Raw genomic sequence first — 17,847 nt, forward strand, 5'->3', positions numbered from 1 at the left:
GGACAATGGCGTGAACCCGGGAGACGGAGCTGGCAGTGAGCCAAGATCGCGCCACTGCACTCCAGCCTAGGCGACAGAGCCAGACTCCGTCTCAAAATAAATAAATAAATAAATAAATAAAAATAAATAAATATATCTACTCTTCAATGTAGTCAATAAGTAAACACATGAGAGGATAGGAGAAATCACTAAAAAAAAAAAAAAATCCCCGCTGAATCCAACGATCTCTGAAGCCTTTAACACCTAACAACCTCAAAGAGAGTATTTCAGCCCCTCAAAGCGATGGACCCCAGGCCGCTCCCCAGTTACTCAAAAGATCCAGCCTCTCCTCTGGTGTAGCCCGCTCTAAGGCCGCCTCGGCAGTACCACCCACTCCTGACGGGCGGGGAGTTCTCTCCGACCCCACCCCTTCCAAGAAGGCAGCGCTGGGATTGGCCATGACGCGTACCAGAGCTGCCCAGTCGCGGAAGAGCAGCTGTTTTGGCGTCGGTTTGCTGCGGGAAGAACATGGCGGATCGGCTCACGCAGCTTCAAGACGCTGTGAATTCGGTGAGGAATTTCATTCGATTAGCCTCTGTCTTTCTCTTTCCTGAGGTAAAGCAAGGGAGAAAAGGGGCCCAAGAGGCAAAACTTGGAAGTGGAAAGCGGACTGAGAAACAGGGCTTCGGCATAAAGCGCTCTCTCGGGAGGCGCCACCGCGAACTCGGAGGTGTGAGGCCGGCTGCCGGGCGGTGCTTGAAGGTGCGGGAGGGAGCAGCCTCTTTCGCTTGAGGAGACCGGGAAGATTGCTCTTGTCCGGGTGGGGCCGCCAAGACTTGTCGGCTGCGCGGTCCTGTCGTATTCCCTGAGGACAGTTTTATTTTCTTGGCAGCGGTGCTTACATCTCTCTTTTGGGGGTTGGGAGGAGAAGCAGGAGCTCTTTTCTTTCCTCATCAATTTGAATCCACCAAGGGAGATCTCGTGCTGTGGATGACTGGGTTTTTGTAATGAAATGCCAGCCGAGAGTATTCCTTCACCAGCGCTTTCAGGTTGGTGCGGAGCGACGCTGAGGCGAGAGATTTTTCATCTTCGCTCCTTCCTGTGGGCCCAGAGCCTCCTTCCATCTCTTGTCTCTTGGCCACCCCTCAGAATGCATCAGTTTGGGGACATCTTTATGATAGGAAATCTTCTGATTCTCGTATGTCTTTCCGTTTATTTGAGTCTTTCTTTTTTCTTTTCTTTTCTTTTTTTTTTTTTTTTTTTTACTTTGGAGACTGTGTCTGTCGCCCAGGCTGGAGTACAGTGGTGCCATCTCGGCTCACTGCACCCTCCGCCTCCGCCAAACAAGTAGCTGGGATTACAGGCGCCCTCCACCACGCCCGGCTGATTTTTCTATTTTTAGTAGAGACGGGGTTTCACCATGTTGCCCAGGCTGGTCTCGAACTCCCGGCCTCAAGCGATTCTCCCGCCTCGGCCTGCCAGAGTGCTGGGATTACAGGTGTGAGCCACCGTGCCCGGCTTACAAGTCTTTTTGAACGTCTCCCCCAAATTCTACGCTCTATTAAAGGCCAAGTCTTGTAGGTAGCTCCCCAGCTTTGTTCCTTCTGGTAATTTTTCCTCCAAGCTATGCCTGAGTGGAAAGCAGAAGCAAAGCCAGAGGATGCGCATACAGTCATGGGCCCTTAATGAAGGGGTTATGTTCTGAGAAATGCATGGTTTCGGCGATAACTTTTTTTTTTAATAAGTAGAAGTACAATGTATTATAACGATGAAACAGTAAATACATAAACCAGTAACAAAGTCATTTAGTATCATTATCAAGTATCATGGACTGTACTTAATTGTATGTGCTAGACTTTCATACACTGGCAGTGCCGTAGGTTGCTTTACAGCAGCGTCACCACAAGCACAGACCGCTATGATGTCACTAGGCAGTAAGAATTTTTCAGCGTTGTTATAACCATAGGGGACCGACATAATATATGCATCCCGTTGACCAAGACGTCAGTGGGTATTCTCTTGCTGCAATGGGTATACTTATTACCATTACCAGTTACATAGTTTTCTGTTAAATAGTTTTCCATTGATAGTTATGTTTCTCATTGTCTGATTGTGATTTAACGTCCTAGATAAGGGACTAGAGAGAAAACATGCTGAGAGGAAAACCTAAGTACCTGGTTTCTTTGCCAGTTTTTTTTCCTCACTGTAAGCTAATAACTTGGCATTTTTCTTAATACATCAGGCTTTGTACACTTGAAGAGTGTGAATCTACTTGTGATAAACTGATCTACCCTGGGTGAATAACACTAGTTTTTAAGGCTGAGAGGACCAGCTTCTAAATGTTGAATTCACCAAGATAAATTCTGCCCTGCAGGGACTTGCCTGAGCTGCCAGTCAGCCTTCCTCAGGGAACTACTCCTTTGAGATTTTACAAAATCAAATTGTAATGATGCTGCTGGATAGAAATCTTATTTTAGGGAAACTTTTGCATATTCATACATGTCTTGTAACTAGAAGGATAGTAAGGACAGAGTGAATATGGCCTTAACTCCAGGTTAGGCGTACTGATAATTGGATTTTGGAGAAAAGCCTTTAGGATAACTAGTATGAGTGCCTACTGTGTATAAGCACTATCATGTTTGCAAAGAGATACTCCTTAAGGAGGTTAAAAAAATGTCATATACTCAGGAGACATTTAAGTGATGGAAAAACAGTATGTGGTTAGGGAGTTATAATGAATTGAGTATTTTCAGCTTTAGGTTCTGAAGTAAATTGGAATATGGAGTGATGTGAACCAAAATAGAGGGAATCTTCTTAGCATTTATCCTAATCAGATTTGTATAACTTTTAACATTTGTTCTACCCTCTGAAAACCATGAGTGCAGAAGCTATGTCGCATTCACTATGTCTCTATAGTGTTTAAATGTAGTACTTGTCATAGTTATTTTCCATAAAGTTTTGTTGACTGAATGGATCTTAAAAGTTTTTTTTTTTTTTTTGAGACGTAGTCTCTCTGTGTCGCCCAGGCTGGAGTGCAGTGGCCGGATCTCAGCTCACTGCAAGCTCCGCCTCCCGAGCATTCGCCTGCCTCAGCCATTCTCCTGCCTCAGCCTCCCCAGTAGCTGGGACTACAGACGCCCGCCACCTCGCCTGGCTAGTTTTTTGTATTTTTTAGTAGAGACGGGATTTCACCGTGTTAGCCAGGATGGTCTTGATCTCCTGACCTCGTGATCCGCCCATCTGGGCCTCCCAAAGTGCTGGGATTACAGGCTTGAGCCACCGCGCCCGGCCTAAAAGTTTTTGAAGGATGGAACAGATAGACACTGTGTTGAATATTTTGTGTATTTCCTCTTCCTCACAACAATGCTGTAATAGGAGAATGTATCCAATTTAAAAATGAAAAATGCTACCTGGGTTAATAGAGCTGGGATCTACGTTTGTATAGCGTCTGAGCACTTATTGCTCCATTACTATTATTAAAACCTGGGCAAAGCCATTTAGTCATAAGTGACTTTATGACTAGTTAGGTAAATATGAAGGAGTAGTGGAAAACAAGTCAGTAGAGTTGACTTAGATTGTTGAAAGCTTCAAAACAGCCTGAGTTGGAGGTTTACCTTGAAGACAGTGGTGGAGTAAGCTCAAATGTTTTTATCAGGGTAAAATAAATAACCTGGTGAACTGGCAAACAACAAGAAGGCTATTGTAATAATTCTGGTGTGAGATAATTGGTTGAACTAAGCAACAATAATGATAGAAGGAAAAGAGGAAGATTTGTAGTATTAGCATAATTTGAAGATCAAAGGAAAGCAAGAATCTGAAGTTAGACTGGTTGACTAGGAGACTTTCAATACAAATTAAATATTAAACAGAGGAAACAGTTGCCTTTGAGTTCTGTCATTGAAACAATGGCAGAGAAACCCAAAGGAAATGCTTATTAGAAATAGGAGGTTTGAGAGGTCAAGACTAGGTGAGAGAAATTGGTGGGGAGGATAGGTGTATTTAATTTGGAGATGGTAAGGAATTGATATTCTCCATCTTTAAAAGTACTTACGGAGTACTTTTAGAGTACAAGAGTTTAAAAATTGAGTCTTGAACAGATACATTTCTGATTACTCAAGGTGCTTTTCTGAGCAGCCTTTTCCCCACTATTTTTTTTACACTTATAACTACTCCAGTCTCAGAAAAGGAATCATATACTTTGTGCATGAGTAATAAATTTTTATTAAACGTGATGCCATACTTAGATATTTACAAGTCAAATTTGCTCTTTTCCATCACTGTCCGCAAAAAGTCTTTACTTGTGGCTTACAATAAGTATTGGCCAGTGTTCTCTTATCATTTTACTATAACAAGAAAAGAAAGATTGTTTTGTATTTCAACTGTTCCAACTAGATTTATATCAAATTTTACTTCACCTAGATTGATACCAAACTTAGTTTCTTTGCAGAATTAAAACATGTAATCAACTGGCTTATTTTATCAACAATTACTCCTTTCTGTTTTATTCCCTTGCTCAGAGATTAGCATTACAGAAACTTATTGTTGTTGCTGTTACCAATAAAGTCCTTAAAACTGATAAGTCCTTTCTAACCTCGACATGTTTTCTTTGGCCTAAGCTTGCAGATCAGTTTTGTAATGCCATTGGAGTATTGCAGCAATGTGGTCCTCCTGCCTCTTTCAGTAATATTCAGACAGCAATTAACAAAGACCAGCCTGCTAACCCTACAGAAGGTAAACAGATTTTCTTAGCTTCTCTTATTTTGACTCTCACATTTTTTGTTATCCTTTAAAATTAGATTTCTTGAGAAATTCAGCTTATTTTGTTTCTAAAAATATTGTTACTTGAGGATATTGCAAGTTTTGTTTGTTGTAAAAAACTTAGTCAATTCACCTAACATCTCATAATTCTGGTTCATGTCAGATAATAGATTGTTACTCCTTTAGAGGAGAATTTGTATTAATTTAGCTGAGTGAGGGACCTTAACAAGGAAGGCATCCCATTTATAAATTTTTTTTTTTTTTTCTAAATCTTTTTTTTTTTTAAATTTATTTATTATTATTATACTTTAAGTTGTAGGGTACATGTGCATAACGTGCAGGTTTGTTACATATGTATACTTGTGCCATGTTGGTGTGCTGCACCCATCAACTCGTCATTTACATCAGGTATAACTCCCAATGCAATCCCTCCCCCCTTCCCCCTCCCCATGATAGGCCCCGGTGTGTGATGTTCCCCTTCCTGAGTCCAAGTGATCTCATTGTTCAGTTCCCACCTATGAGTGAGAACATGCGGTGTTTGGTTTTCTGTTCTTGTGATAGTTTGCTAAGAATGATGGTTTCCAGCTGCATCCATGTCCCTACAAAGGACACAAACTCATCCTTTTTGATGGCTGCATAGTATTCCATGGTGTATATGTGCCACATTTTCTTAATCCAATCTGTCACTGATGGACATTTGGGTTGATTCCAAGTCTTTGCTATTGTGAATAGTGCTGCAATAAACATACGTGTGCATGTGTCTTTATAGCAGCATAATTTATAATCCTTTGGGTATATACCCAGTAATGGGATGGCTAGGTCATATGGTACATCTAGTTCTAGATCCTTGAGGAATCGCCATACTGTTTTCCATAATGGTTGAACTAGTTTACAATCCCACCAACAGTGTAAAAGTGTTCCTATTTCTCCACATCCTCTCCAGCACCTGTTGTTTCGTGACTTTTTAATGATCGCCATTCTAACTGGTGTGAGATGGTATCTCATTGTGGTTTTGATTTGCATTTCTCTGATGGCCAGTGATGATGAGCATTTTTTCATGTGTCTGTTGGCTGTATGAATGTCTTCTTTTGAGAAATGTCTGTTCATATCCTTTGCCCACTTTTTGATGGGGTTGTTTGTTTTTTTCTTGTAAATTTGTTTGAGTTCTTTGTAGGTTCTGGATATGAGCCCTTTGTCAGATGAGTAGATTGCAAAAATTTTCTCCCATTCTGTAGGTTGCCTGTTCACTCTGATGGTAGTTTCTTTTGCTGTGCAGAAGCTCTTTAGTTTAATGAGATACCATTTGTCAATTTTGGCTTTTGTTGCCGTTGCTTTTGGTGTTTTAGACATGAAGTCTTTCCCCATGGCTATGTCCTGAATGGTACTACCTAGGTTTTCCTCTAGGATTTTTATGGTATTAGGTCTAACATTTAAGTCTCTAATCCATCTTGAATTAATTTTTGTATAAGGAGTAAGGAAAGGATCCAGTTTCAGCTTTCTACTTATGGCTAGCCAATTTTCCCAGCACCATTTATTAAATAGGGAATCCTTTCCCCATTTCTTGTTTCTCTCAGGTTTGTCAAAGATCAGATGGCTGTAGATGTGTGGTATTATTTCTGAGGACTCTGTTCTGTTCCATTGGTCTATATCTCTGTTTGGTACCAGTACCATGCTGTTTTGGTTACTGTAGCCTTGTAGTATAGTTTGAAGTCAGGTAGCGTGATGCCTCCAGCTTTGTTCTTTTGACTTAGGATTGTCTTGGAGATGCGGGCTCTTTTTTGGTTCCATATGAACTTTAAAGCAGTTTTTTCCAATTCTGTGAAGAAACTCATTGGTAGCTTGATGGGGATGGCATTGAATCTATAAATTACCTTGGGCAGTATGGCCATTTTCACGATATTGATTCTTCCTATCCATGAGCATGGTATGTTCTTCCATTTGTTTGTGTCCTCTTTGATTTCACTGAGCAGTGGTTTGTAGTTCCTGTTGAAGAGGTCCTTTACATCCCTTGTAAGTTGGATTCCTAGGTATTTGATTCTCTTTGAAGCAATTGTGAATGGAAGTTCATTCCTGATTTGGCTCTCTGTTTGTCTGTTACTGGTGTATAAGAATGCTTGTGATTTTTGCACATTAATTTTGTATCCTGAGACTTTGCTGAAGTTGCTTATCAGCTTAAGGAGATTTTGGGCTGAGACAATGGGGTTTTCTAAATATACAATCATGTCATCTGCAAACAGGGACAATTTGACTTCTTCTTTTCCTAACTGAATACCCTTGATTTCTTTCTCTTGCCTAATTGCCCTAGCCAGAACTTCCAACACTATGTTGAATAGGAGTGGTGAGAGAGGGCATCCCTGTCTTGTGCCAGTTGTCAAAGGGAATTTTTCCAGTTTTTGCCCATTCAGTATGATATTGGCTGTGGGTTTGTCATAAATAGCTCTTATTATTTTGAGGTACGTTCCATCAATACCGAATTTATTGAGCGTTTTTAGCATGAAGGGCTGTTGAATTTTGTCAAAAGCCTTTTCTGCATCTATTGAGATAATCATGTGGTTCTTGTCTTTGGTTCTGTTTATATGCTGGATTATGTTTATTGATTTGCGAATGTTGAACCAGCCTTGCATCCCAGGGATGAAGCCCACTTGATCATGGTCGATAAGCTTTTTGATGTGTTGCTGAATCCGGTTTGCCAGTATTTTATTGAGGATTTTTGCATCGATGTTCATCAGGGATATTGGTCTAAAATGCTCTTTTTTTGTTGTGTCTCTGCCAGACTTTGGTATGAGGATGATGTTGGCCTCATAAAATGAGTTAGGGAGGATTCCCTCTTTTTCTATTGATTGAAAGAGTTTCAGAAGGAATGGTACCAACTCCTCCTTGTACCTCTGGTAGAATTCAGCTGTGAATCCATCTTGTCCTGGACTTTTTTTGGTTGGTAGGCTATTAATTATTGCCTCAATTTCAGAGCCTGCTATTGGTCTATTCAGGGATTCAACTTCTTCCTGGTTTAGTCTTGGAAGAGTGTAAGTGTCCAGGAAATTATCCATTTCTTCTAGATTTTCCAGTTTATTTGGGTAGAGGTGTTTATAGTGTTCTCTGATGGTAGTTTGTATTTCTGTGGGGTCGGTGGTGATATCCCCTTTATCATTTTTAATTGCGTCGATTTGATTCTTCTCTCTTTTCTTCTTTATTAGTCTTGCTAGTGGTCTGTCAATTTTGTTGATCTTTTCAAAAAACCCAACTCCTGGATTCACTGATTTTTTGGAGAGTTTTTTGTGTCTCTATCTCCTTCAGTTCTGCTCTGATCTTAGTTATTTCTTGCCTTCTGCTAGCTTTCGAATGTGTTTGCTCTTGCTTCTCTAGTTCTTTTAATTGCGATGTTAGAGTGTCAATTTTAGATCTTTCCTTCTTTCTCTTGTGGGCATTTAGTGCTATAAATTTCCCTCTACACACTGCTTTAAATGTGTCCCAGAGATTCTGGTATGTTGTATCTTTGTTCTCATTGGTTTCAAAGAACATCTTTATTTCTGCCTTCATTTCGTTATGTACCCAGTAGTCATTCAGGAGCAGGTTGTTCAGTTTCCATGTAGTTGAGCCGTTTTGATTGAGTTTCTTAGTCCTGAGTTCTAGTTTGATTGCACTGTGGTCTGAGAGACAGTTTGTTATAATTTCTGTTCTTGTACATTTGCTGAGGAGTGCTTTACTTCCAATTACGTGGTCGATTTTGGAGTAAGTATGATGTGGTGCTGAGAAGAATGTATATTCTGTTGATTTGGGGTGGAGAGTTCTATAGATGTCTATTAGGTCTGCTTGCTGCAGAGATGAGTTCAATTCCTGGATATCCTTGTTAACTTTCTGTCTCGTTGATCTGTCTAATGTTGACAGTGGAGTGTTGAAGTCTCCCATTATTATTGTATGGGAGTCTAAGTCTCTTTGTAAGCCTCTAAGGACTTGCTTTATGAATCTGGGTGCTCCTGTATTGGGTGCATATATATTTAGGATAGTTAGCTCTTCCTGTTGAATTGATCCCTTTACCATTATGTAATGGCCTTCTTTGTCTCTTTTGATCTTTGGTGGTTTAAAGTCTGTTTTATCAGAGACTAGTATTGCAACCCCCGCTTTTTTTTGTTCTCCATTTGCTTGGTAAATCTTCCTCCATCCCTTTATTTTGAGCCTATGTATGTCTCTGCATGTGAGATGGGTCTCCTGAATACAGCAGACTGATGGGCCTTGACTCTTTATCCAGTTTGCCAGTCTGTGTCTTTTAATTGGAGCATTTAGTCCATTTACATTTAAGGTTAAGATTGTTATGTGTGAACTTGATCCTGCTATTATGGTATTAACTGGTTATTTTGCTCGTTAGTTGATGCAGTTTCTTCCTAGCCTCGATGGTCTTTACATTTTGGCATGTTTTTGCAATGGCTGGTACCGGTTGTTCTTTCCATGTTTAGTGCTTCCTTCAGGGTCTCTTGTAAGGCAGGCCTAGTGGTGACAAAATCTCTAAGCATTTGCTTATCTGTAAAGGATTTTATTTCTCCTTCACTTATGAAACTTAGTTTGGCTGGATATGAAATTCTGGGTTTAAAATTCTTTTCTTTAAGAATGTTGAATATTGGCCCCCACTCTCTTCTGGCTTGGAGAGTTTCTGCCGAGAGATCTGCTGTTAGTCTGATGGGCTTCCCTTTGTGGGTAACCCGACCTTTCTCTCTGGCTGCCCTTAAGATTTTTTCCTTCATTTCAACTTTGGTGAATCTGGCAATTATGTGTCTTGGAGTTGCTCTTCTCGAGGAGTATCTTTGTGGCGTTCTCTGTATTTCCTGGATTTGATTGTTGGCCTGCCCTACTAGGTTGGGGAAGTTCTCCTGGATGATATCCTGAAGAGTGTTTTCCAACTTGGTTCCATTTTCCCCCTCAGTTTCAGGCACCCCAATCAGACGTAGATTTGGTCTTTTTACATAATCCCATACTTCTTGCAGGCTTTGTTCATTTCTTTTTCTTCTTTTTTCTTTTGATTTCTCTTCTCGCTTCATTTCATTCATTTGATCCTCAATCGCAGATACTCTTTCTTCCAGTTGATCGGGTCGGTTACTGAAGCTTGTGCATTTGTCACGTATTTCTCGTGTCATGGTTTTCATCTCTTTCATTTCGTTTATGACCTTCTCTGCATTAATTACTCTAGCCATCAATTCTTCCACTTTTTTTTCAAGATTTTTAGTTTCTTTGCGCTGGGTACGTAATTCCTCCTTTAGCTCTGAGAAATTTGATGGACTGAAGCCTTCTTCTCTCATCTCGTCAAAGTCATTCTCCGTCCAGCTTTGATCCGTTGCTGGTGATGAGCTGCGCTCCTTTGCCGGGGGAGATGCGCTCTTATTTTTTGAATTTCCAGCTTTTCTGCCCTGCTTTTTCCCCATCTTTGTGGTTTTATCTGCCTCTGGTCTTTGATGATGGTGATGTACTGATGGGGTTTTGGTGTAGGTGTCCTTCCTGTTTGATAGTTTTCCTTCTAACAGTCAGGACCCTCAGCTGTAGGTCTGTTGGAGATTGCTTGAGGTCCACTCCAGACCCTGTTTGCCTGGGTATCAGCAGCAGAGGCTGCAGAAGATAGAATATTTCTGAACAGCGAGTGTACCTGTCTGATTCTTGCTTTGGAAGCTTCCTCTCAGGGGTGTACTCTACCCTGTGAGGTGTGGGGTGTCAGACTGCCCCTAGTGGGGGATGTCTCCCAGTTAGGCTACTCAGGGGTCAGGGACCCACTTGAGCAGGGAGTCTGTCCCTTCTCAGATCTCAACCTCCGTGTTGGGAGATCCACTGCTCTCTTCAAAGCTGTCAGACAGAGTCGTTTGGGTCTGCAGAGGTTTCGGCTGTGTTTGTTATTGCCCTGTCCCCAGAGGTGGAGTCTACCGAGACAGGCAGGTTTCCTTGAGCTGCTGTGAGCTCCACCCAGTTCGAGCTTCCCAGCAGCTTTGTTTACCTACTTAAGCCTCAGCAATGGCGGGCGCCCCTCCCCCAGCCTCGCTGCTGCCTTGCCGGTAGATCACAGACTGCTGTGCTAGCAATGAGGGAGGCTCCGTGGGTGTGGGACCCTCCGGGCCAGGTGTGGGATATGATCTCCTGGTGTGCCTGTTTGCTTAAAGCGCAGTATTGGGGTGGGAGTTACCCGATTTTCCAGGTGTTGTGTGTCTCAGTTCCCCTGGCTAGGAAAAGGGATTCCCTTCCCCCTTGCGCTTCCCAGGTGAGGCAATGCCTCGCCCTGCTTCAGCTCTCGCTGGTCGGGCTGCAACAGCTGACCAGCACCGATTGTCCGGCACTCCCCAGTGAGATGAACCCAGTACCTCAGTTGAAAATGCAGAAATCACCGGTCTTCTGTGTCGCTCGCGCTGGGAGTTGGAGACTGGAGCTGTTCCTATTCGGCCATCTTGCTCTGCCCCCCTATAAATTTCTTTATTCAAGTGACCACTATATTGTCATGATAAATGAAATGACATACATTATGCTTAATTCCCAATTTGAGCTAAATGTATAACAGGATTGGTGCATATTTAATCATTAGACTCATTAGAATCTTTTTTTTGAGATGGAGTTTCGCTTTGTCACCCAGGCTGGAGCGCAGTGATGCAGTCTTGGCTCACTGCAACTTTTTCCTCCCAGGTTCAAGAGATTCTCCTGACTCAGCCTCCTGAGTAGCTGGGATTACAGGCACATGCCACCACGCCTGGTTAATTTTTGTATTTTTAGTAGAGATGGGATTTCACCATGTTGGTCAGGCTGGTCTCAAACTCCTGACCTTGTGATCTGCCCACCTTGGCCTCCCAAAGTCCCGGGATTACAGGTGTGAGCCACCATGCCTGGCCGAATCATTAGAATCTTAGGACAGAAAAAGCTATATGAAGTTTCTGGTTTCATGAACTTAAAATTTGTTTCTGAAAACTTGAGGTTTTCTAATATCCTAATCTAGCAGTATCTTTATCTCTAGAGTATGCCCAGCTTTTTGCAGCACTGATTGCCCGAACCGCAAAAGACATTGATGTTTTGATAGATTCCTTACCCAGTGAAGAATCTACAGCTGCTTTACAGGTAAGCCTCTATTCCTTTGAGAATTTTACCAGTAATAGAGAATTTTGAATTAAAGGAGGTAGATTTAATACCTTTTGTCTGTGTCCATTTGTGCTGCTATAACAACATACCTGAGACAGTAATTTATAAAGAACAAAAATTAATTTTCTCACAGTTCTGGAGTCTGGGAAGTCCAAGATCAAGGCATTTATTACTCATTGTGCATGAGTAATGAATTTTTATTAAACATGGTACCATGTTTAGGACCATGTTGAGGACCTTCTTCCTGTTTCCTCACATGGCTGAAGGCAGAAGGGCAGAAGAGCAAGAGCTCCCTCTTCAACCTCAAGCCATATTTTAAGGGTACTAATTCCATCTATGAGAGCTCTGCCTTTATGACTTAATATCCTCTTAAAGGCCCCTCCCCCTCTTAGTACCATCACATTGGGGATTAGATTTTAATGTATGAATTTTGGAGGGGACACATTCAAATCGTAGTACCTTTTGTGATAATATTCAATTTTCCCTGATAAGAAAACCTCTTATTTTCCTCAATTTTGTCTCTTTTCCTAGTGAAGAATGAGAGGAGGGTGGCATTCTAGATGTGGAGTAGAATAATGGTGTCCAAACGTAGTGTGGAAGGGAGTTACTTACAGATATCTAGAGATCTCTAATTGAAAAGTCATTCTTTTTAATAATTCACATGGGGAAAATTCTTAAAAGTTATCTGATTTTTAGAATTTTTTTACTGAAAAATATATCACAATGATTGCAAAGTCATCCAGATTTAAAAATAAGTACATCTGCGACAGCTTCTCTCCTTCTAAACTCTAAAGATTTTAAAATTTGTGTTTTACAAAGGCTGCTAGCTTATATAAGCTAGAAGAAGAAAACCATGAAGCTGCTACATGTCTGGAGGATGTTGTTTATCGAGGAGACATGCTTCTGGAAAAGATACAAAGCGCACTTGCTGATATTGCACAGTCACAACTGAAGACAAGAAGTGGTAGCCATAGCCAGTCTCTTCCAGATTCATAGCACCAGTGGATACTATGTGGCTGAGAAAAGAACTATTTGAGTGCCATTAATAATTCTGCATCAGACTTAGATACAAGCCTTATCAACAATTACAGAAACATTAAACACTATGACACGTTACCTTTTTAGCTATTTTTAATAGTCTTCTATTTTCACTCTTGATAAATAAGCTTATAAAATCATGACTGAACCAGCTTTAAACCATCATACTCATTTTTTAACTGAGTGAAATTATTGCGGCAGGTAATGCATTAATGAACATAATATAAGGAAACATGTAAAATTCTGTTATGACTTAATTTATGTCTTTATTTTGTTGTATTGGCCAGTACTTTTGCAAATCAAAACATCTCTCAAGCCAGAGGAGAAGACAGTAAGAACAGACATAAGGAACATTTTAGTTTAGGCTAGTGTCCTGCCTCTTAGAAGTGGCATTGTGTAAATCTGAGCTTTGAACAAGAAAGTTTTGGAAATTGTATTGCTCTTAAGAAATAGAGTTAGTGTGGCTGGATAAGAAAGTCACATTTATGCAAATGTTTCTTCTTCCAGAACCTCATACCTGTTCTAGTTCATCTCCATGTTTATTTTACCAAGAAATTTCTCTGTCAAGAGAATTTCCTTGCTGTTGTGAAAAAATTTTTCTACAGCCTGAACTATTTTTCCTATTTCTTTTCACCTTGCTTTTTTTCATCCTTCTCCTTAATTTGCTTGTCATCACAATGAAGTATGTTTTTTGAATCAATTCTTTCTCATTCTCTTCATTTATCTGAAGGTTCTGTCTTTTAACCTCTCAACTTTTATTGCTGTATTCTAGTCAGACCAGAACATAACTTCCACTACATCAGTTACTTGGCACCATTTCACCTCAGTTTATTATTGCCAAATAATACTTTGTGTCAGCATTTTCAACTATGGTTACTCATCCAACCCTTGGATCTCTTTGAGTCTACTGATTATCTCCACTGGAAAGGTGGAATTGAAATGTGGTCCACATTTTAACTGGCCATCTCCTGGGGCTGTATTTTTCAGAATATCCTGAGCTACATTTGCTGCAATCTGTTGCTATTCAGAGTTTAAGTTTCAGGAGAAAAAAAAACAATAGAACACTCTGCCTGTTATTTTTGTGGTAATCAAACTTGTCCACAGTTCTTGAAAAGTACTATGTTTCAAATTTCAGGAACACCAGCATTAGCTGTAAAAGTTGCAGCAATTTATTGGCTAGTCATAGAAATTTTTTGAACTTTTAACTATGTGTATTTTCATTGATGTTTATTAAAAACACTTTGCTATCACAGACATTTGGCATAAATCTCTACTCTTCATTATAGTTTTGGGGGGAGAGAAGATTTGATCAGAAAACTTTTTCAAAGTACCTAAGTGTTATAAAGGAGTCAAAAAGGTACAAATAAAAAGAAAAGGTCAAGATATTTTTCAAATGAAGGAGAACTAACAGGATTTATCACTAGTAAACCTGCTCTAAAAGAATTGTCAAGGGAAGTTTTTTCCTAAAAAAAATTCTAAAAAAACAGCTGCTAAAAAGATTTCCCTTCTTTCTAGAAGGGAAATTATAGCAGAAGGAAACTTAGAATGGCGGGAATAAAGAAGGCACAATGTGTAGGGTAAATATAACAGACTTCTCTTGAGGTTTTAAAAATTACATTTGTTAATTGAAAGAAAAAAATTAACATTGTTTTATGTGATTCTCTGTAGAGCATATACAGGTTTGTTTTTTTAAGTTGAATTCTCTGTCACCCAAGCTGAAGTGCAGTGCTGTGATCATGACTCACTGCAGCTTCAACCTAGGTTCAGGTGATTCACCCACTTCAGCCTCTTCACTAACTGGGACTACAGGCATGTACTACCATGTCCAGCTAATTTTTTTCTTTCTTTCTTTTTTTTTTTTTTTTAAGAGATGGGGTCTCACTCTGTTGCCCAGGCTAATGTCAAACTCCTGACCTCAAGATATTGATACTATATAGTAGACTATAAGAAATTAAGTATTTGTATCATCCCTAGAGCAACACAGATTTTTTCCCTAAAAACCTACACAGATTATTTTCAAAAGCATCAGTACATTAAGCTGGAATACTAAAAAAGATTCAGGTAACCCAGGAACAAGAAACAGAATAAAACAATAGTAAACCTAAATTTTATTTTATTTCATTAATACAGCAATAATTAAATGTCAATGATCTAAGCTGATTTAAATCTAAAAACTAGATAAGAAGCTGTGGCTTGTAATTAAAGATAGAAATTTATTCACGACCTACAGTTTGCTTTTTTCATATGTAAATTAATAAAAGTTTAATATCCTACTTCTCTATTTCAGTTCTAGGCACCACTGTCAGTTAACCCTAAAGATTTTTGTGGGTGAAACCATTTTGATTACCGTTTTGCTCTGCTGCCGGATATGGTAACCAAACTCTTTGTTTCTGGATGTTAAATCTTTCCGCTTGTGCTTTAACTACATCCTAACTCCCATCATCTCCATTGAATTTAAGGAGCCAATTTCTTTTTTTGAGATGGAGTTTCACTCTTGTTGCCCAGGCTGGAGTGCAATGGCACAATCTTGGCTTCCCGCAACCTCCGCTTCCCGGGTTCAAGCAATTCTCCTGCCTCAGCCTCCCAAATACCTGGGATTATAGGCATGCACCACCATGCCTGGCTAATTTTGTATTTTTAGTAGAGACGAGGTTTCTCCATATTTATCAGGCTGGTCTCTAACTCCCGACCTCAGGTGATCCACCCACCTCGGCCTCCCAAAGTGCTGGGATTACAGCCATGAGGCACTGCCCCTGGCCAGAAGCCAATTTCAATGGGCGTATCCTTTATCACTCCTGACCTGTGATAATAGCCATTAGAGCTTTTCAAGAATAGTACCCCCTGCCAATGATTTTTTTTTAAGCCTTAATGAAGAGAGTGTCCTCTGGGTCCTTCCAGAGAAGATAGGATGTGAGTGAGTAAGTTATGTGTAATTTCACCCCTTGATACCATTCCTTGATACCATTCCCTGTATACCAAGGAAGGATATTCTGGCATTTCACTTTGGTTTAATATAAGTAAATCCTGTGTCTAGGCATTAGTTAACAAACCAAGTGACTACAAGTGATAAGTAACTTTTACCATAGACTGTCAATTACCTTGGCAATGGAAACATTATTGCCTTTTGATCCAGTCAGATCAGAGAACAAATTCCAGATTTCCATCCCTAAGATTCTGTGTCTCCGCTACCACTTCTGGTAGCAAAACGTGTCAATATGAGGTAGACTTAATGCAATGTAGCCATGAGAAATAATGCTCCTACAAACATTACAGGAATAAGGAATTTGATCAAGGAATTGCATTTACACAAAATACGGGAAGAGTTAGGGAAGTGAAAGAATGAAAGAAGGAGAATAAAAAAAAATTCACTAACCACATCACTCTGAAGCCATTATTGCTAACAAGGTTATTGTAGTGCCAGTTAAGTCCAGGTCACCCAAGACATACACACCCCTTGGCCCCACTTGGAAAACTGTGTGATACGACTATTGGATTAGGGGGTTCTCAAAGCCAAAATGGATTTATCAGCAATGACCTTACTGCCTGGTACCCAGCTTCGAGAGGACCAAAAACGATGTTTGTGTCTTGCATTCCCAGGTCCCTCTTTCTTCTTTTACCCATATCTAAGTTGTTTAAAGGAGAAATATCCTTAGGTTTAAGCCATATTCTCTCTATTCTTGAAGGACCACAGACTCTATACCCCTGCGGAATTTTCTGGAAGCCTATGGGAAAGGAGGAAAGAAAAGCTTCATGGTTTCTTAATACGGGTGCCTAAATTACTATGATAACTGGTCCAGTAAGGAGAAGGGGCACCTGAATTCAACTTGGGGGCTGGGCAAGGTAACCAGTGAGGTAGGGAGATGAATATTACTTGGTAGCTAAGACCCTTCAGGTTGACTTGATACATTGTGATCATGGCTTATACTTCAGATGTGTTGCTGGAATAGATATAATTATTATTCCCCTAAACACAAATGCCAGTGAGAATAGTCCCATTGAGGACATGCTAAATGTAGAGAGGTAGTAGTATGACATGTAAAACAGTCCCCAACCTGTCTCCCTGTCTCCTGCTTATGTGGTACCTGGCCTCTGACTACAGTATTAACCTTTACTTGAGCCCTGTGCTCCTGGAAAACAGTGATAGTTAAGAAATCTCTCCCTCTTGTTACATTTCAGGAAATGGCTTATTGCAAAGAACCACTAGAACTGTGAATAACCCCTTCATTTACCTATGATTAAGCCAGACTCAGACCCTCCAAATCTTATTCTTTGCCTCAGAATAATTAGTTGAACTATTTCTCCTCATAGACTAATCTGAACAAAATTCCCTTTAACTTGACCCAATTTTATGCTTCTCCCTTCCCGGTAAACCGCTGGACTTTAATCCACCCTCAGCCTGAACCAGCACTGGACTGTGGAATAGTCCCCCCTTAACCGCCCCTCCTGAAAATTGGCTAGCCACCAGGAAGGACATTTCCTGTTCAACTGTCCCGTTAATGTCACCTGCTCCTCTCCACACTAGTTTTTTTCTAGCCTGTTTATTCCTCCCTGTAAGAGAAAAAGAGAAAAACCTGTTTGTATCTGATCTTTGAGATGCTTGCAGATCTTACCTTTGAAGCATTCTCCTTATTGCAATAGTCTCCCTGACCCTATTGCAATAGTTCCTCTCTCCCTGTTTGTATTCATCCATTGGGGCTGCTATATATAGCAAAATACCATAAGCCAATAGCTTATAGACAATAGAAATTTATTTCCCGTGGTTCTGAAGCCTGGGAAGTCAAAGATCAAAGTACTGGCAGATTTCATGTCTGGTGGGCACCTTCTCACTGTCCTCACATGGTAGAAGCAGCAAAGGAAACTCTTGGGCCTCTTTAGAGGTACTAATCCCACTCATGAGGCCTTCACCTTCTTGACCTAGTCACTTTTCAAAGGCTCGACCCATCATCGTTCATATGTTAGGATTTCAACATATAGATT

At 40.4% G+C, this 17,847-nt stretch overlaps 1 protein-coding gene and 1 pseudogene across 1 annotated transcript; both read left to right on the top strand.

Moving 5' to 3' along the window:
* The first annotated feature begins 477 nt into the window (after positions 1–477).
* On the top strand, positions 478–14,124 carry MED21 (mediator complex subunit 21). The gene is made up of 4 exons (XM_045364894.2): positions 478–549; positions 4,596–4,710; positions 11,711–11,811; positions 12,652–14,124. Exons 1-4 carry the CDS (start codon positions 508–510, stop codon positions 12,826–12,828), a joined length of 435 nt encoding a protein of 144 aa, XP_045220829.1. The 5' UTR covers positions 478–507; the 3' UTR covers positions 12,829–14,124.
* The window catches only part of LOC102125478 (liprin-beta-1-like), a 110,602-nt pseudogene continuing 105,549 nt past the window's right edge, over positions 12,795–17,847 (top strand).

This window comes from Macaca fascicularis, chromosome 11 (genome assembly GCF_037993035.2).
Source record: "Macaca fascicularis isolate 582-1 chromosome 11, T2T-MFA8v1.1".
Lineage (NCBI taxonomy): Eukaryota > Metazoa > Chordata > Mammalia > Primates > Cercopithecidae > Macaca > Macaca fascicularis.